Raw genomic sequence first — 21,084 nt, 5'->3', positions numbered from 1 at the left:
ACTAATAAGCACACGTAGCAAATGCATGCATTTTGGTATTCTCAGTTGCAGTGCTCGGCTCGTCCTTTTGTCATGCATGCGTGGGCTGCAACACTTTGCTGCTTTCTGCTTCATTTCAGGTGTAAGCGCTTGGAAGCGAAGCGCATCAAACGAGCGCCATTAATTGAGAGCGCTACAGTTACAGTTACAGTTGGCAGTTAATAAAGTGCTCAGGCTTGTCGCCATACAAATCGCTTATTTGTTAGCACTGCCAGACAGTTTTGTACTTATAGCTTATAACGTGATAAATCGCTGGCCCACAAAGCTGTGTGGCAAACGTAACAAATTTGTAATTTTGTCAAATAGTATAGTCTCGCCTATACCAAACAAAGCAGCAGCGCAAGGCTCAAGTTGCTAGCTCGCGCACATAAGTAGGCAACGATATGCCAAACAAAGCAGCAGCGCATTTGCTCAAGTTTCTAGCTGGCGCACAAATGTAGGCAACGATAATTTTCTCTACGGGAAAACTTGTGGCAAGCAACCTGCGCTGTTGCTGCTGCCGCCGTGTGCCAAATCGAAGACGCACACACACACACACATACACACGCACATAAGTTGCTTAACAGCTACAGACTGTTGTTAGCTGCTTTACTGCTGCCATGTTCATTTTGTGGCTTGTTTATTTTGCATATATGTGTGTGTGTCTGTGTGTGTGTGTACGTGTGTATTACAATGCGTGTTACGCAACGCTTTTGTGTGCGGCACGCAGCGCATCTTCAAAGAAAATTTTCTCATGAATTATTGATGTTTTGATCAGCAGCTGACAGAGTAAAATCGCAAATACAACATTACGTATACGCAACGTTGTGCATAATTGTTGAAACACACAGACACACACTCAGTATTGTAATTTATTTATTTTATATTTATAGCACTGCTACGGCAGAAATTTTAGTGTGTAAATAATTTAATAAAAATGCAAATACTTTTTTGATTTCCTGTATTGTAATTGCTTGTATGAATAATATAAATGGCTTCAGTTTTAAGCAGCTTTTAAAATTGCTTATGCTTATGCTTGTTGAATTTTGCAGCAATTTAGGTGAGTAAGTAAGAAGACATAGCAAATATTTAATTGAAATACAACAATTTCAATTGAAACATTTTACAAATATAAATTTAATAATTTTTTAAAAGCAAAAACAAATCAAAGCAAGTGCATAAATAATTGAATGCAATTGAATTTTTTTAATTAGATCAAAGGCGCTTGATTAAAATTCTAACGCTTGTTTGCTTTGCCTGCGCATTCTGTAACTGTAACTAATGCAGCACTAAGTAAGCTCTAACTAAATAGAAAAAGTTAACAAATGAATGCGGTCAAGGTTAGGCTAAGAGTCGAGTCGAGTTGAGTTCAGTTCGACAGTCCGTCGCTCTTTTTACATGTCATTTAATCGCTGCTGCGCTAGTTTTCTTGTGTTTTCACCTGTCTGCCGATTGAATTCTGTGCTCATTAACATGCCAACATGTTGCATGGATATCTCATTAAAATATATGTACGCCCCGTTGGGATTACGAATACGTTTAAGTAAATGTGTGAGCATTCAATGTGGTTTTAGAGCTGCTGCTGCTGCTCATCTATTATCTGAGAGCCAACAACAAATTGGACAGCAACTAAAGCAATGCATATGTATGTGTGTGTGTGTGTGTGTGTATTACATTGTATGCTGCGTTTATACATGGCGGAATTATAGCCTTGGGCGCTTGTTTGAGATTCAGCTTCCGGCAAGCATTTTAATTTTTGTGCCAGCAGCAAGCTACGCTCGCTGTCTAACACTGTGTGCGTGTGTGTGTTGCAAGCACTCACACTCGCACGCTGAGCTGCTTTTGTTGTTGTTCTTGTTGTTGTTGGTTTGGTGGTGGTGGTGGCGGCTTTGGCTACAAGCACTTGCCAAATACGTTGACATAAGGTAATTGTATTTTATTTCCAGCAACAAAAAAATAGAATAGAATAGCATAGAATAGAATGGCATAAAATAAAGTAGAAACTTTTGCAGCTAATGTATTTTTATTATTTTTACGCTTTTGCATTTCAAATGCAGTTGCTGCTTTCAGGCAAAATGTGTCTCAATGTTATTATAATAACACTGTTGGTTTTGCTTTACTTCTTGCGCATTTCGTTTTCCCTTTTTAATGCACTGCGGCGCGCTGCTTAAAATTCGGCATTGTCTTTCTGCTCTGCTCGAGATTATTATTCTTTCATTTGGCTAGTTAATTTGCTCTGCCGCTTAAATTGTTGAAATGTTCCACTTAAATTAGCGCAGCTTGAACGTGATTTGCACACACACACACTCAAATAAAAAATATATACTTCAATGCTCAATTACAATTAAGATCAAGTTGTTGCTGCCTGCTGCACTCGAAATTCAATTTTTTCAGCTGCATTTTGCCGATTTCCGTTTTTACATTGCTTTTATTTTAAAAACTTTGATTGCAATCATGGCATAAAATCAGCCAGCAACAACAGCAACTGCAACGAACGAGCGTTGAGTGAAAGAGATGGTGTGTTAGAGCGAGACAGCGCTAGCTGACGCTGACGTGCTGACAGCGCGTGTGGCTCTCTTAGCTTTGAACTTTGTTTTGGCTGAAAGTTAATTATCTAAAATGCTTTTTATATATGCAACGTTTTTTATACACATGCACACTATACAACAAAAAAAAGGAGCAAAAAATAAATTACATATAAATGCACAAAGAGAAAAATTTAATAGAAGTTTACTTGATCAAATATATCAAAAATAAATCAAATTAGACAGCATCAGCTTTATGGAGTTTAAATTTAATGCTAAGCAATAAAATAATTTGGTTTAATGAATTTAGTCAAGTTATAGTATTTTAAAAAAATAATGGTTAAACAAATATATGAATCTTAATTTTTGAATAAACAAAATAAATAAAAGGAAATGGTTGGAATATAATTTTGTAATTTAAAATACAAATGTATTGCCATTATTTTGCACATTCAAAATTGATTGCAAATAAATAAAGTGTTGGACAATATTGTATTTAAATTGAATGCATACACATTATTAATTTAAAAATTGAATTTGTTTAATTTAAAGGCTTTAATTAATATTTACAGCGTATTTTTATTCAATAGACTTTTGCCTACTGCCAATTGATTTACTTAATATTTCTGCTAATCAGTTATCACTTAATTCTTCTCTGTGTAAATAAATAAATAAAATATAAAAGTGTTGGATAATATTATTTTTAAATTGAATGCAAATTGATTATTTTAATTTAAAGTCGCTTCAAAGATTTTTTATTTTTATTTAATAAACTTTTGCCTACGGCCAATTGATTTATTTTAATTTCTGTTAATCAATTTATTACTTTAATTTTCTATGTATAAATAAATAAATAAAATAAATAGTGTTGAACAATATTTAATATCAATTTATAGAATTTAAATTTAAAAATTGATTTTTTATTTTTAGTCGCTTCAATTATTATTTAGAGCGTATTTTTATTTAATGCACTTTTGGCTATTGATTTATTTTATTTTATTTTGCCAATTGCTTTATTTTCCATTGCTGCTTATGAATTTACAACTTATTTTTCTCACTGTGTATCTATGTGTGTGTATTTTGGTCAAGTCAAGTGAGTTTGAACTTACCCATATTATTTGGATATAGCGCTGGCAAAGTGCCATCCTTTTGGTATCTGGGCGGCGGCATATCCGCATTCTCCACCAGATATGTGGACGCTGCTTTTTTGCGCGCCTCATCCTGCAACAAAAGGAAGATGGTTGGGTTGACATATAAAAGAAAATCAATCAACATAGTATGCAATAAAAAAATGGGAGAGAGAGCAGACAAGAGTTTATTAGAACTTCGTGGTGCTTGCCACAAGTGTTTGGCAGTAATTAAAAGTGCCTTAGAGGCGTTGAAATTCATTGGCGTCTAATTGACAGCAGCAGACGACGACGACAATGCTTGTCACCTTGCCACTGGAATGGCATGCATGGCGTATGCGCAACGCGGCGCTGATTTATGTGAGAGCGCGTGTGGCGCAGTTAACAGTTAACATTACTTTGCCTCTGTTATGTGTGGGCTTATTTGTTATGCTTGCGGTTGCAAGATTACGCTGGTAATAAATGATTTTCATAATTTGAAGCGATTTGTTTGCCACAACGTTGCGAGTTTTTGAACTTAACACACACACACACACACACACATAAAAGTTTGCGCTCATCATTATCATCAGCAGGAGCTGAAGCTGGAGCAGCGTGTAATTAATCACAGCGTCTTAGCTGCGGCTTCCTGTCTGTCTGGCTGACTGGCTGGCGAGCCGGCGACCTCGATGTCAACGGTTTCCGTTCGCTGAACGACAGTCGAGTCGAGTCGAGTCGTAGACTGCGCTGGCAATAACTTAAAGCAGCCCATATTTTAACATTTGCTAACGCCCCAAATTGAGGCAACCAAAAAAAAAACAGAGAAAAGAGCTGGCAAAAAATTGGTTTGTCACAGCCTCAGTTAGCAGGCAACATTTTTATGCCCATTGTGCTGCTTTTAGCCCCAGCACAAATTGCATATTCATGCAGCAAAAAAAAAGAAAGAGAGAGAGAGAGCTATTGCAACTAAAAACTGTAGCACAGACATACCCTAAGTTTGAATTATAAATGGGGCAGTTCAAGCTGCAAGTCACAGCGAAAATAAAAGTGCGCATAATGAAAATATTTTAAGCTTGACTTAAGCCAGCAGATTGGCATTTAGTACAGCATTAAGTAGTATAAAATGTCTTTAAAATTAGTGCGCTAGCTCAGCTGGTTCGACTACTGGCTCTTTAATCAATAAGCTTGAGTAATATTATAATAATATAAAATCTAAATATATATAAATTCCATTGAGTTACTAAAGTCATTTACTTGAAAGCTGCAAAGTTTATTCAGTTCAGAGTTCGTCTATGTATATAGGCACTCAATTTTTACTGAATAGTAATGAAAAACTCAAGTATTTCATGCTTGGGCTATAAAAATCTTGGATTAAATATATTCTGACATATTTTAGGATTTGAATACGATCTTTGAATATGTTCGAAACTGCAAAGTTTACTCAGTCAGAAGTTCGCTTATGATAATATTTGGCACTTAAGTTTTGGCATTATTGGGGAATGAAATTGTCAAGTATTTTATACTTAGTTTAAGAAAATCCAGGATTAACTACAATTCTGACATATTTTAAGATTGAATACGTGTTATTCATTGTTGTATTTTAGGTAGTATATAAAATATTGTATTTAAATTTTAAAATATTTTGCGAATGAAATAGTCAAGTTAAGAAAATAACGAATTAAACATATTCTGGAGTAGTTGACTATGAAAATAGAACAATAAATTGCTTTTAAGCAAATCCTTAAGTTAAGAAAATCCGAGATGAAACATATGCTGGAGTAGTTTAGGAAGCAATTTATTGTTTTATATTTTTTGCTGTGAACACGAAACTGTAAAATTTATGCAGCCAGCGTTCGACTATAAAAATTTTTGTGTGTTCAATTGATAATGAATTTAAGAATTTTCTAGCTATATATTTTTTTGTATATTTAGGCCTAACATTGCCTTTTGCCTGTTCGTAGTTTGCAGGGTATTTGTGTCTGTGTGTGTGTCTCTTGTGCAGCAGTCATACTCACAATATATTCCGGTTGACTGCCCTCATTGGAGTAGGACTCGCTCTTCTCGGACACGCTGGACAGCGTCTCGCCGGTGACGGTGTCATTGTACGAGCTGGGCGCGTACATTTCGATGGTTGCCGTTTTGCCTGGTTGATTTGTAGTTTCCGACACTGCAAAACCCAAAAATAAAAAAGAGTGAAGAGAGCCAGAGAGCGGTACCAAAAGTATGCGCGCAAATATTGAAAAGGTGTAATTGGCAGTGACATGCCGAAAATTGATTGGGCGAGCGGCGCGGCGCGGCGCAGCGCAGTGCGGCAGTCATTTGTAGTGCCACAACAAAGTGGGTGGGGGGAGGGGGTTGCGTTTCAGGCAATGCAAATCAAATGCAATTAGCAAAAGATTGTCAAAGTGCAGCGCAAGCAAATGTTGCCCAACGTGTGTCATTGTGTTAAATTATTCACATTTGGTGCAGTGTGTGTTGTGGCGACACACGCACACACACACACATAGAGAGAGATTTTTTTCAAGGGTTAAAATCAATGCGCCACGTTGTGCAGTTCGACGAAGCGCGCAATGAAACGAGTTAAAGAGTAGCGAGCGAGTGGTGCGTGGGTCAAGCGTATAAATTCAATTAAATTTGTATATAAAATGCCATTAAATGATTCATGGCACATTTTCACAAATGCCAAGCGTCCAGACAGAACGACCAAGCGACCGACCGACATTGCCACATGGTTAACACGTGTTTGCCACAAAAGCCAAACAGCGCCGAGTGTGCAAGTTAAGTGCATTTATTTTGATTTGTTGTTCAGTTCACATGAAATGAAATTAGAAAAAAATACATTCAAATATATTAGTTGGCATTTAAGTAGAAATTTGTTTATAAGGCGTACAGACTGCTTGATTGTTGTTATTGCTTAATTTGCTTGCCAAGTCAGCAACAGCCATAGACACGTACCAAGCACCAGGCCCAGGCTCGTAGCCCTATTGAGCCACCTGATAAAGCTTGACCTGGTCGTTAGGCCACCGATGCTAGCGCCAGCGCCAGAGACAATCATTGACATCATATGCAAAGAGATTATGCCCAAATGGCTACAAATGCGCTCTTAATAATACATTTCGCCAGCAGCTCTAGTTTGGGCACGTTCTCAAGTCCCAAATGTCTTTCGGTCTGTCTGTCTGTCTGTCTGTTGTGGCTTAGAGCCAGCAATTTGCTCTGCTTTGGGCTGCCAATAACATTGTTATATATATTTTGTTAATTTGTGTTTGGCATTCACAAATTGAAACATGCACACGCGCTTATATTCGAAATTATTAAAATTTTATTTAAATTGATTGACGCTGCTGTTTTTTCATTGGTTTTTTTGATTAAACTAACCAAACGCAGCTCAAGTGAAGCAAAATATTTAACATGTTACAATTATTCAAACGTAAATCATTTTTTATTACAAATTTAAAATGTAAACAAAAATAAAAGCAGTGCGAATTGCAATATACACTTTGATAATTTGTGTTAATTCACATAACTAACTTTGATATATATCACAAACTTTAGCTCTTTTTTTTATACACTTTAATGGGATTTTGTAGCTTTCAAAAGCGCGAAATTGGCGCTGACCCAAAATAAATAATACTTCTAATATTTTGAAAAATTGCAAAATATTAAAAATCGTCTACGTCAACCTAAATAAATTATATTTTATTATATTAAATTAATCAACACAAAAATTATATAAAAATATATAAGAAGAATAAAATGAAAAAAAAGTCAGAGTGTATAAAAAAATAACAATTGGGTCTGTATCAAAATAAATAATTCTACTAAATTATTTAAAATTGCAAATTGTTGATTGAAATTGAAATTCTATTGCTGCTGCTCTATTTTACTTTATTTTATCATATTATATTTACATTAATCAACACAAAAATTATATAAAAATATATGAGCAGAATATATAAGAAGAATATATAAAAATATATAAGAAGAATATCTAAGAAGAATAGAATAGAAAAATAACAATTGGGTCTGTGCCAAAATAAATAATTCTACTAATTTTTAAAAAATTGCTAAATATTGAAATAAATTCTATTGCTGCTGCTTTAGTATATTTTTTAGTATAAGTAAATTTGTATAGTATATTTGTAGTATATTTATATAGTTATTACACTTTAGTGCAAGATTGGCATACCCTTTGATATACTTTTAAATATAAAGTGTATAAAATAATAAAAAATACGTTTAATTGAACATAAAAACCTCAAAAAAAGAAAGAAAAAAAATATATATATTAAAGCAGTTTGCTTAACTTAGAATTTTTTAAAATACGCAGTGCAAAAAGCATTAAAAACATTTTAATTGCTAAGCTAAAAAAATGGTGTATATATTTTTATAACAACAAAGCTTTGCTGCAACTTTAGCACACCCCATGCCCTAAAGCGCAAAGTGTAACGAATTATGTAAAAAAAATTGGCTGCACATATTTAAATAAATAAAATATGTTACTTTGTTTAGCATTTAAAATAAACAAAAGCTGTTTGCCAGAACTGTTGGCAGCTTTAAAAATTCAGCAGCAAATATATATATTAAATATATATATGTATATATTGAGCGTATAAATCTGTTGCTAACGCTGCTTGCGTGTAACGTGTGCCGCTTGATGCGACAAATGGACAGCTGGCATTAATGGCCAGCGAGTGGGGGCTTATCACTGTCAAAAGCCTTTGGCTAACAACGTGGTCTACGGCTACTTTTGGTAGCTGCTGCTCAACCGCACATATGGCAAATAAGCTCGTAGTGGGCAACGTAGCTGTAGCTGAAGCAGCAGACTGGACCAAGAGCTTTGGGGATTTTGTTTGTTGTATTTGCTGCTGCACTGTGCGGCCAACAGCAGAGATTACAAATTTTGCACTTATGCTGTGTGCCAACAAAAAAAAAAAAAGAAGTAAACTAGGGTCAGCGAGTGGATTTCTTTAGCTTTGTTTTTGCTGCTGCCGCTGCTGCTTGTCAAGCTGCCAATATATATGACACGGCTTAGAAGGCTTTTGCGGTCGTCAGGACAGTTAATGACGTCAACTCAACATCAAGCTCAAAGTCAACGCTGTGCGCGTTGGCGTTGCGTTCAACTAAAAAGTAATAACAAACATGGCACAATTTGTTTAAATATTTAAATATGGCAAAAGTTTTAAGTGCGTTTAACTTACTGAAGCCTCCAATAAATTTAACCCTTGGGCTAGGGCCATTGCTTTTTAGTGCAAACAATTGAACAATTTTTCACACCCACTCACCCCAACATACTGTGAACCTGTGCAAATGTGTTTCAATTTGAGGCGCTGCCTAAAGTTTTGCAGCAACTGGACACACTGTTATTGTCTTGGGCGCTTATCTGTGGGCAGCCCCATGGCAACTCTCGCTGGCAGTCAATTGTTTAAAGAGTGTCAAAGTCAAGTGCTTTCCGTTTTGCAGTGCGGCTTGTTGCTGCCTCTGCTTATCGCTTGTGGCATAAAAGTTTTGCAGCAGCAAAGTCGTAAAACTGTCGCATGCCAGCAACTGTTTATGGCCACGCCCAGCGCCGCCGCCTAACGCATTTGAGTTGAAATTGCTTACAAAAATTAGAAAAGGCAGCTGCAGCTTTTGAATCTCTTTGACTTTGCCCAGCGCCTTTTATGCAATGCATATAACTCTACGCCTAGGCAATAAACATTGCTACACACACACATACACAGGAACACACACTAGCTTGATATATGTGCGCAGCTCTAAAGTCAATGACCCAAACTCGACTCGACCAGCTGCCAACCGCAGACTTTTGGAATAGTTTATCGGCCAGCCCCAGCAGCAAGCTTCTTAGCCATGTCCGCAGCGGCACAGTTTTTGGTTTGCTTCTTCTTCTTTTTTTTTTTTGGCGTTGGCGGCTGTCGGCGGATGAGTTTCTTTTCCGTCATGCGCCAGTTTGACACAAAAGCGCAAATGCACATTAAAAATGCATATCCCAGGGCCACAACAAGTCAAGTTTTGCACACAGAGCGCAAACATTGAAATATGCACAGATATCTTTGGGCCACACCCCCCCCACACACTGAACTGTCAGCCAGACCAACCAACGCAGCAGTTTTCCTGACAACTCCTTTATAGCGCCGCCCCCCCTTCCAAAAAAAAAAGGGAATTGCATACTATATAGTATAAATGCTTTTGGGCATTGTCAGTTATCGGCTTATGGCAGCGCACTGGGACGTATCACAGACGTAGCCGGGCATTGTCATAAAAATTGTTGTTGTTGTTGTTGTTGTTGTCGGAAGACACAACGTTCCAGCTGCTGGAGCTGGCTCGCCTAACAAGCGCCTGTTAAGACTGAAATATGAATTTCTTTCTTTTGTTGTTGCCTTTGGGGCGCCACGCTACTGTTGCATCCATTTGTTCAAACTATGAAAAAAACCCAAAAAAAAATTGTAAAGTATAAAAAGCAAAGCACGCGCCAACTCGCTGCTGCTGCTGCTGCTGCTGCTACTGAATTCTAAGCAAAATATCTTATTTATGTCCTGCGGCTGTAGTTCATGCTTCGCCAGGCTAGCGACTCCTCTCGCCTGCTCTACGCGCGCTCATAATGTCAAAAATCTTGGCCTACATTTCAAGCCCAAACGAAATGGAGACTGCAAACAAAGCCGCTGCTCGTAACGCTCGCCAGCCCGTGGGCGTTTCATAGCCAAACGAGTTGAACTTCATTAGTTGAAGTGCGAGTGCCAGAGACAACGTAATGTAATCAGTTTATACATTTTTATATGCATTATATTCTCTCTCTCTATAGCCCAAGCGCCGCAAATTGTGAAAACTTTTGGTACAGAATTTGTTTAAATAAATAAGCAGCAGCTTGGAAAGTCGTTAACAGCCACAAATTCAAACTAGAAATATTATGCATAAAATAATAGTTATAAAATTTATATATATAAAGTTACGTTTAGCAGCTTTAAGCTTAAACTAATATTAATTAATATAAAGCTGTTAAGTTGCTATAGAGTCGTTTGCATTTTCGAAGTTTTAAAATATTAAAAAATTGCAATTTGTTATTTAAATTGCTATTACTTAAATTTTAAATAATCCATTGATTTAATTTGTGGCTCAAGTTTGCATTTTCAGAGTTTTAAAATATAAAAAAAAATTGTATTTAAATTAAATAATTGTCTATTTATAATTTATGCATTATTTGATAAATTTGTTATTTAAATTGCTACTACTAGCCAAGTTTTAACTTTGATTTTGTGGCTCAAGTTTGCGCAGGCTTTTAAAATATTAAAAAAAATTGCAATTAAATTATAATTTCCTAATTTATAATATATGCATATATTTGCTAAATTTGTTATTTAAATATTAATTAATATAAAGCTGTTAAGTTGCTTGGCATTAAATAAAGTCAATTTTCAGACTACTAAAATAAAAAAAAAAAATTTAATTAAATTAAATAATTGCCTAACAATTGCTAACAACTTAACAGCTTTATATCTATATAATAATATAAATGTCGCCTTTGCATTTTCATGCTAAAAAAATATATAATTACATTAAATAATTGCCTATTTATTTTATCTATCTATTTGCTAAATTTGTTGTTTAAAACGCTATTACTTATATTTGTAATTACCCAAGTTTGCATTTTCAGACTTAAAATATTCAAAAAGTATTTAAATTAAATTAAATAATTTCCTAACAATTGATAACAACTTTATATCTATATAATTATTTAAAGTCGAATTTGCATATGCAGATTAAAAAAATATATTAAATTAAATAATTGCCTATTTATTTTATCTATCTCTTTGCTAAATTTGCTATTTAAATTGCTATTACTTGTATTTTTAATTAGCCAAGTTTTGCACTTTGATTTTTTTCTGCTACATATTTCAACTTTAAAACGTAAAAGTTAAGCTCTGGCCAAATTGTTGGATTTAGTCGCTTGTGTGTGAGTTGAATAAATTGATTTGGTTTTACTATGAAAATATCGAGTTTTTGCTTGCATAAATTGTAACATAAAAAAATAAAAATAAGCCAGTTGCTAGCTTAAGCTTAAAATAGTAAGCCAAATGGAAATCGGAAACACTTTTAAAGCATTTGTCGCATTTTAGCAAAACGAGCTTAAAATGCAAGCGGCAGAGTCTACTGGGTTAATGAACTAATAGCTTATGTAAATATTTGTTATTAGTTTTTTTTACACTTTTGCTTGTATGAATTTAATGCTCGTAACTCGGCATGCAAAGTTTTTGGACAAGCGTTCAAAAAGTCACAAAAAGTTAACCAACTCATAAGTCAAATGTTTGCCAGAAAACAAAAAAAAAAAAACAGCAGCAGCAGTGAGGGGCAGGGGCAGGGGCTGGGGTTGGGAGCAGCTCTGTGGATGAGGATGCGAGTACATTACAAATGCAAATACCGAGTGCCCAGGGTAACGAGCACTGAGTACTTGTAGTGCTTGTATGACAGGCATACACACACACACATGCACACACATACATACACATATATGAGTGCAGAGTGCACATGCTTGTGTACAATTGTTGAAACTGTTGCGAGACAACAACTTGCAGCTGAAATGCTAACTGTGCATGCAAAGGGGTGGGCAGGGGGTGGTGCTGTGTGGGCGTGTGGGGCGTAACACGTGCATATGCATTACTCTCGTAGTGAAGTCTGATTGAGTTGCTGTTTGGTTAAACTGCGTGGCAAGCAGCAAATGCTAAAAATTCTTGCTCAATGAAAAATAATTTGGTTAGCATGACCAGTCTCAAGCACTTGGCAGCACTATGGAACAAAAGCGCAAATTATGTGTCAAAAAGTCAAACTGTCAAGGCTTCAATATAATTGAAATTAAATGCTGCAAAAGCATTAAAATCAATTCAAGTCGTTGAAATTTGTTTTAATTAATAAAAATAATTCATAAATCATTTGTTTGATTAAATCAAAAAATAAGCCTTACATTAATTTGCCACTATGGAGAAAAAGCTCACATTATGTTTCAAAAAGTCAAATTGTTGGCTTGATTATAATTTTAATTAAATGCTGTAGACTGAAAGCAAAAGAATTAAAATCAACGCTGACTGAAAAGTAAATTTAAAGATTAACTTTGAACTTTTGGTTAAAATTAAAAAATAATTCCTATCTAATTATTTGTTTAACTAAATCAAAAATAAAGCAATAAATTAGCTTTAAAAAAATTAAAATTGAAATCAACGCTAACTGAAAAGTAAATTTAAAGATTTACTTTGTTGTTTGTTTATTTTTTGTGGTTAAAATTCAAAATAATTGCTTTCGACTCATTTGTTTAATTAAATCAAAAAACAAGCAATAAATTCGCTTATTTAAAATTAAAATCAACGCTGACTGAAAAGTAAACTCTAAGATTTACATTGAATTTTGTTTATTTTTTATAGTTGAAACTATAAAATGAAAATAATTCGTGTCTAATCATTTGTTTGATTAAAGAAAACAATAAGAATTAAATTCACTTATTAAAGGTGAAAAAGAATTAAAATTAACACTGACTGAAAAGTAAATTTAAAAATTTACTTTATTGTTTGTTTATTTTTTGTACTTAATAATTGCTATATTATCATTTGTTTGATTGAATCTAAAAATGAGCACAAAATGCACTTATTTAAAATTAAAATCAACTGTAACTTTTTTATATTTACTTTTCAAATTTAAAGATTAACTTTGAATTTTTAGTTGAAATAAAAAAAGTTCCTATCTAATCATTTGTTCAATTGAATCGAATTAAATTAATTTATTTTAAATTAAAATCAATGCTGACCGAAAAGTAAAATAAAAGCTTTGAATTTTGTTTATTTTTTGTAGTTAAAATTAAAAATAATTGCTATCGACTCATTTGTTTGATTAAATCTAAAAATAAGCACTAAATTCGCTTATTAAATTGCTAAATAATTTTTTTTAGATTTTGATTTCTTTGAGCTCACAAATCCTATTTGCAATTCCTACTATTACTTTATGAATTAAATTCTAACTTTGCCAGTCAATTGTACCACAGTGCACAGTTGCACAAAAATTTTTGTTTAGTCAAAATGAAGCAGAAATAAATATTTGTAGCATTTAAATGTGTTCAGCACGTAGCTTGAAGCTTGAATTTTCGTTTCGTTGGGGCCAGGAAATGTCTGCAAATTTTCTTGGCAGCCTTAAGGGGTGAAGCAGTCATATTTATATTTCAGACGCTTGGCCGTTGAAATATAATTTCATATTAATAAACAATCTTCTTGCTAGAGCAAGAGCGAGCGAGAGAGCTGCAAATTGAGTGACTGCCCTGGCAGCGCAAAAGCCAACACTTGTCGGCAAGCGAGCGGAGCATGGACCGGACATGGACATGGACACAGACAGGGACACGTGCTGTCTGCCATTTGGTATCTGGTGTCTAAAGCTCCAGCAGCGGCAGCAGCAGCAGCAGCGCAATCTGATTTCCGAGCGAGTTTGTGCGTTCAGCTAAGAAAACGATGCACATTTGTCTTCGCCAAGAGACACAGAGACGGAGCCATCTACTGGCTGGTGAGTCTGCACTCAGGCTAGCGGTTGTTCAATAAACAGTTGCACTTGGCATAGCCTTCGGGGTCGTTGCCGCTGTCCGCTGTCCGCTGCCCGGATGCATCATTATTTTCTGTCATCATTATATTCTTGTTGACTGGCTTGGGAAGCTGAAGCGAACTCAGCTTATTTGATTTTCTTGCGCTCGTTTTTTATATACATGCCATGCATGCATATATAGAATTTTTTTTTTTTTTTTATTGTGCTCTCGAGTTGGCTCTGGGCTCTGCTTACGGAAATTACAAAGGATAAAGCATGAGGCTACCTATAACTTCAAGCTCTAACTACTGCTTGTGTCTTAGCTCGTTGTTGTGTATGCTATAAGCAGGAAATTGTTTAGTGTGTGTGTGTGTGTGTACAGTGGCACTCGGAAGCTGCACAACGCGTGCACTTCCGCTGCTTGTCACGGAAATGTGGTGCCACCGCCAAAGGAATGCAACTTGAGACCCAAAGCGGCGCAGCAGCAGCAGCAGCAGCAGCCCAAAGATAATTCACATGAAAATGGCAACGAGCATTGTTAACGCGTAAATTGTTGGCAAGCAGTAAACTGAGCTACAAATAACAGAACATTACAAATTCTGTAGGCCCCGGCTCAAGTAAACATTTATAAATAAATAAATTAAAAGCAAAAAACCAGGGCTGCAGCAACAAGCATAATAAATGTTAATGGCAAAGTTCGCTCAGCCAGCAACAAATAAATTTAATATCAAAATAAATTATTTTCAATTCTAATATTGAATTGTTTTTCTCATGTAAGTGTAAAGCTTTGCAATTTTTAATCAATTTAATATCAAAATAAATTATTTTAAATTTTAATATTGAATTGTTTTTCTCATTTATGACTTTTAGTTCAAGGCTTTGCAATTTTTAATCAATTTAATATCAAAATAAATTGTTTTCAATTTTAATACTGAATTGTTTTTCTCATTTATGACTTTTAGTTTAAAGCTTTGCAATTTTTAATCAATTTAATAACAAAATAAATTATTTTCAATTTTAATATTGAATTGTTTTTCTCATTTATGACTTTTAGTTTAAAGCTTTGCAATTTTTAATATATTTTCAAATACTAAAGAATTCCATATCAATATAAATTATTTTTAATTTTAATACGGAATTGATTTTCTTATTTATGACTTTGCAATTTTTAATATATTTTCATAAAATAAATTATTTTCAATTTTAATATTGCATTTTTTTTTCTCATTTATGACTTTTAGTTTAAAGCTTTGAAATTTTTAATCAATTTAATATGAAAATAAATTTTTTTCAATTTTAATACTGAATTTTTGTTCTCACTTATGACTTTTAGTTTAAGGCTTTGCAATTTTTAATGTTAAAACAAAGTTAAAAATTAAAAAAATTATTAAAATAAAATTTTTTGAATGTTTTTGTAGCTTGACAAATTGCAAAATATTTTTTTTATAACGAAAAATTTAACTTGCAGCTGTTTTGCTTTGCAGCAACTTTAATTTTGTCATGAAATGAAACTAGCTGTGCAGCCCTGAATAAATAACGCAAAATTAAATGAAATAAAATAAAATGTTACCTTTTTTGCGACGCTGATGAACAATAAACCAGGCAACTAGCGCCGCATTGACCAAGAGGAAACCAAAGGCCGCCAAGGAGATGCCAATTATAACCAGGTTGGAGGTATTGCTGGAGTCCTCGCTTAGCTCAGCTGGCAGCAATTCAAGTCCTGCCAGCCAAACATGACAAATAAATAACGAAAAAGAAATGAAAAAATAAAATACAGCAAATAAATAAATAGCAAGCAAACGAAAATTGGCCAAAAGAACAAAAAACTAGAGAGAGAAAAAAAAGGACAAGGGACATGGCGCAAATAAACTGTCATAAAAATGACGCAAATCACGTAGCCGTGACGTTAGCCCAGCAAAGAGAGTGAGAGAGTGAGAGAGAGAGAGAGCAACGCGTGAAATGAAATTAGCAGCTGACCACAGGGCACGTGCCGCTTGCCACATAAAATATGAACTGCTTGGCATTATAAATTCAAATGATTAGGCAACAACAACAAGGAGCAGTCTGTCTGTCTGTCTGTTTGGTTGGTCATGTACCTCGCTTGAGACGCTTCTCGTTGCGCTTGTGCAGGCAACAGCCGATGACAAACACATTGAGCAGCACCACGCTGATGCCGGCGGCAACGCCAACCAGCAACATGCCCGATGTGCCGCCCAGCGGTGTTTGGCTGGTGGTGGGCGGTCCGCCGCCCAGCGACGATGCTGGCTGCGATGGCGGCGGCGCCTCTGCGCGTTTCCAATTAAATGCAGCGTGTGAAAAAAATGTAAAGTTCAACGACTCAGTTGGGGCAAAACTAATTTGCATATAATTTGGGGGTGTGTGGATTTTTTGCTAGTGCGTGTGGCTTACCTTTGGTCTGGGCGCGCGCCAGATCCGGCAGATAGTTGCTGTTGCCCAAATCGTTGCGCGACATAACCGAGAAGAGATAGAGCGTGTTCATGCGTAGACCGCCAATGGTCAGCTTGTGGCTGTTGGGCAGCCCATCCACGTATTTGTACTGCTCGCGGTCGACCATGCTGCACAAGAGAGAGCGCGAGAGAGAGAGAGAGACAGACATACAATTTCATTAGTGCAACTGACACTTGCCCTAATTGGGCTGCGGGTTAATTGTGGGTGGTGCCTACCGATAACGCACGCGATACGAAGCCTTGAGGCCGCCATCAAATCCAGGCGTCCAGGCCACAGTCACCGTGTCATGCGTTACATTCAGTATATTGAGGCTGAGCGGCGTCTCCGGCGGCGAGGTGATGTCCAGCCGCACCGTCTGCACATCCTCGCCCAAGTCGTTGCGTGCCACACACTCGTAACCGCCGTAGTCGGCGGGCGCCACCTTGGCCACCTTCAGCGTCGACTCGTATGTGAGCGAATCAATTTTACGCTCCTCCACTTCGTACTTGTCGGTGCGATTGATGGGCAGCTCCAGCTTGTCCTGCCGCCAGATGAACTGCGGCTTTGGCGAGCCCTGCGCACGACATGGCAGTCGGCCCTGCTCGCCCGTGCCGCTTGCCGCACGCAGCAGCGTTGGCGCCTTTGCTATTTCGGGCGCAACTGCAAGTAAATTCAAGCGCAGCATTAAACACCAAACCTTGACTTTGAGTCAGTGCAGCAACCTACATTTGACTATGAGCAGCACATCGCGGCTGGTGGGATTGGCCACATGATTGTCCGCCACGCAGCGAAAGTTGCCCACATCCTCACGCTGCGCGTTGCTTATGTGTAAATAGGCGGTGCCATTGGTGAATGTTGTGTTGGTCTTCACTTTCATGTCGTAGTTGACGCGCTCCCACTTGACGTGCTCCTCCAGCAGCGGCTTGCCCTCCACGCTGCAGCTCAGCAGCGCATCCTCGCCAGGATTCACAATAATATGCTCCGACACAGATTTGATGGCGGCACCATCTGATGAATATAAAAGAGCATTTAATTTAAAAAATATAAAAAGTTAAGCTATATAAACTTATGGCAAAATTAACGATATAAAAATATTAAATAAAATAAATATAAAATGTATAATGCCAAACAATGAGAACTTTATAATTTAAATAATATAAAAAATTAAATTGAAGATATATAAACTTAGCCAAAAATAGTCAATATAGAAAAATATTAATTGAAATAAATGTACAACTTTTTGAAAAAGTGTTAAATGAAATAAATATAAACTACTGCAAATATGAATATTAATAAAAAATAATTAATTGCAGTTTATAGAAAAATATTGTATAATATAATAAAATATAATAAAATAATATTAAAATGCAAACTAATTAATTGCAAAATTAAATTAAATGAAATAAATATAAAATAATATAAACTGCTTAATTGCAGTTTATTAAAAAATATTGTATTATATTTAATACAAATAAACTAATTGAAAAATGCATAATAATTGAATTGCAGCTAATAAACACATTTAAATAAAATCAGGTAAATTCAAACTTATGCAAAATTTGTTGGTTAATTAAAAAAATAATTCATTGTAGATAACAGAAATATTTAATGCACATGCTAAATGCATTAACAATAAAATAAATGTTTGCTAAAGTATTACATTAAATTAAATAAATATAAAATAATATAAACTGCTTAATTGCAGATTAAAGAAAAATATTGTATTACATTAAATATAAATAAACTAATTGAAAAATGCAAAATAATTGAATTACTGCTAATAAACACATATAAATAAAATTAAGTTTATTTAAGCTTATGCAAAAATTGATGGCTAATGAAAAAAAAGAATAACAGAAATATTTAATGCACATACAAAATGTTTTAGCAATGAAGTAATAAAGTATTAAATTAAATAAAATAAATATTGAAGGTTGCTAATAAAATAATTAATTGTACATATAAATAAACTAATTGAAAAAATGCATAATAATTTAATTGGGTAAATTTAAACTTAACAAAAATTGATAACTAATGATAAATTAAATATTTAATGCCAATGAAAAACTCACACTCGACAACGACAGTGATGTTGATGTTCGCCTTGCCCTGGGAATTGCTGGCAACGCAGACGTAGCTGCCGGCATCATCGCGATGCAGCTTGGTGAAGTTGAGCGTGGCGCCGGCGGCAAAGATGCGATGCTCGCCCGGCTCCTGGGGTATGGCAACGCCCTGCTTGGTCCAGCTGTAGCTGATGCTGCTGGGATTGGCATTCGCCTGCAGCGGCACCAGCAGCGATTCGCCCTCCAAACCAACCGAAGTCCACGATGGCGGCGGCACAAACTTGGGCCGATCTGCAAGATACAAAATTTAAAAATGCATAATGTGGATTAGCAATCAGACTGGGCACCCAATACTTACAGAGCACATTGAGGCTGATTGCCTCATGGACACTGCGCTGCAGCGCTTCGTTGGCGCTTTGGCATGTGTAGACCACACCGTTCATTTCCTGTGTGATGTTTACCCTGAACTCCAGCGTGGACACCATGCCGCCCCAGAGGCCTGCCTTGGACGTATTATTAATGCCTGCAGAGCGAGAGAGAGAGAGCGAGAAAATGATGTTAGTGGCAGCAATGGGCTGGCTGGCTGGTTGGTTGGCTGGCAACCAAACCGGATGTTGTCGTGGAAACGCCTTAAAAAATGCAACGCCAGCCTTTGGCGCCGTCAAGTCCATGGGACTGGTACGGCTGGGCAAACTTCCAATTTGTTACGTACCTTCAATGGCGATGCCATCCTTCCACCAGGACAGCTTCGCTGGCGGATTGCTCGAGCTCGAGTCACAAATGACGGTTGCCTCCATGCCAGGTCGCAGCTCTTCCGGTTCAATGCGTATTTTCACCGTCTCTGGCGCAACTGTAGTCAGCAGCAGCAGTTCATTATGAAAAGCAACAACAACGATGAGCATGGGAATGGGAATGGGAATTGGGAGCAATTCCAATTGTACTTACAGTGCACGCTGAGCGTTGTGGACTCGAATAACGGTATTTCGGTGGCACTATTGGAGGCCTCGCAGCGGTACTGCGCCTGATTGTCTGTCACATTGGCCAGTATGGTTATTTCGGCAGACACCGATTTGTCTGCGGCCCGAATGATGGAGTTGATCTGCCAAACAGAAGAAGATGCAATTGCATAAGCTACCAACAAAAAGTGTTCCACCCCTTATGGCTATAACAAAAGCAAAGCAGTTAAACAGCAGAAGCAGCAGCAGCCAAAAGTGTGGGATAACAGCTGCTGCTGCTGCTGCTGCTACTGCTGCCATATGCAAATGCAAAAGCAGAGCGCATTTTAATTTCGGGCTGATAAAATATCATTTAATCTGCGCGCACAGCTGAGTCCCCAGCCCCGAGTCACAGTCACAGTCACAGCCTCGAGCTGTCCCATTTCTCTCTGACAGACGCCCACCCAACCAACGCCCACCCATTCCACTACACTCCACTACGCTAAAGGCAAACACAACAGCTTCGCAGCTGCGGTCCACTAAGCTAAAGATTAAATTCTAGCCGCGTTGGCAATAGCTGCTGCTGCTGCTGCCGCTGCCGCTGCTAGTCAAGTTGCAGGTGTTGAGCCAACGTCATGACACCCGAATGCATTCAAAACTATGTGCAGAGCACTCAAAAAAATTATATTTATGCCAAATTAGAAATTTCAGTTTTCTAAGCGCAACACAACTTTTTTATAGCATACATTTAAGCGCGCACATATTTTTAGTGCGCGAATTTCGGCGCTTTTTTATTTTAAGCAATAAGCAACTTTATGCATTGTAATTATATTAAAAAAAATAACTCAATTTAGTTATAAGTGCTAAGAATATGTCGTGAAAATATGTTAGATCTGCTGAGATTTTATATCTAAGTCGTAAATTTTATTGCTTGGCACATTTTGGAGCATACAAAATCTAATTTATATTGCATCAATTCAACTTTTGTATTATAGCAATATAAACTTTGCAATTAAATAACTTTATAATTAAATAATAGAAAAGATTTTTTGTTTATTTCTTTTCTTTAATACGCTTGCCTCGCTTTGAATTAATTTTGAGCTTGACTCGAATTAGTAGCTCTTGTCTATTTGGTTTATTGCTAATTGCATAAATTCAACTTTAAGACTATTAATAATTAAATATCTATCTTGCCAAACATTTGTTGATTTGATTTGTTTCTGTTTTCTAATTGTCTTTGGTTTGATTTTAGCTTGCTGTATTTTAAGTTATCAAAATTCACTGCTGAATTATTTTTGCATGCTTGCGCAATTCTCTCAGTGCATGTGCACTGCTATTAAAGGTAGATTGTGTTAAAAACGTGCTGGCTGGGCTGCCTTATTAGTACTTTAAGCCCATAAAACGGAAGCGGAAATGGTCAACAAAAGCGCCATTATTGTTTTGC

The 21,084-nt window shown here is 36.2% G+C and overlaps 1 protein-coding gene across 3 annotated transcripts in view; it reads right to left on the bottom strand.

The window, feature by feature from the left end:
• Positions 1-21,084, bottom strand: part of LOC108596040 (nephrin) — a 70,720-nt gene that overhangs the window by 11,011 nt on the left and 38,625 nt on the right. For 2 of the 3 annotated variants that reach the window (XM_017981419.1, XM_017981420.2), the window contains 10 exons: positions 19,651-19,804; positions 19,418-19,555; positions 19,064-19,228; positions 18,715-18,996; positions 17,369-17,650; positions 16,879-17,302; positions 16,604-16,770; positions 16,291-16,479; positions 5,665-5,816; positions 3,653-3,764 (listed from right to left, as the gene is read on the bottom strand). In XM_017981419.1, the coding sequence (XP_017836908.1) occupies positions 3,653-3,764; positions 5,665-5,816; positions 16,291-16,479; positions 16,604-16,770; positions 16,879-17,302; positions 17,369-17,650; positions 18,715-18,996; positions 19,064-19,228; positions 19,418-19,555; positions 19,651-19,804 (2,065 nt within the window). Of the gene's footprint in view, positions 1-3,652; positions 3,765-5,664; positions 5,817-15,764; positions 15,915-16,290; positions 16,480-16,603; positions 16,771-16,878; positions 17,303-17,368; positions 17,651-18,714; positions 18,997-19,063; positions 19,229-19,417; positions 19,556-19,650; positions 19,805-21,084 lie in introns of all 3 variants that reach the window. The other variant, XM_017981421.1, reaches the window with a different exon arrangement.

The sequence above is a fragment of the Drosophila busckii genome, chromosome 2R (genome assembly GCF_011750605.1).
Source record: "Drosophila busckii strain San Diego stock center, stock number 13000-0081.31 chromosome 2R, ASM1175060v1, whole genome shotgun sequence".
Classification (NCBI taxonomy): Eukaryota; Metazoa; Arthropoda; class Insecta; order Diptera; family Drosophilidae; genus Drosophila; species Drosophila busckii.
This window is presented reverse-complemented; position numbering and strand designations above follow the sequence as displayed.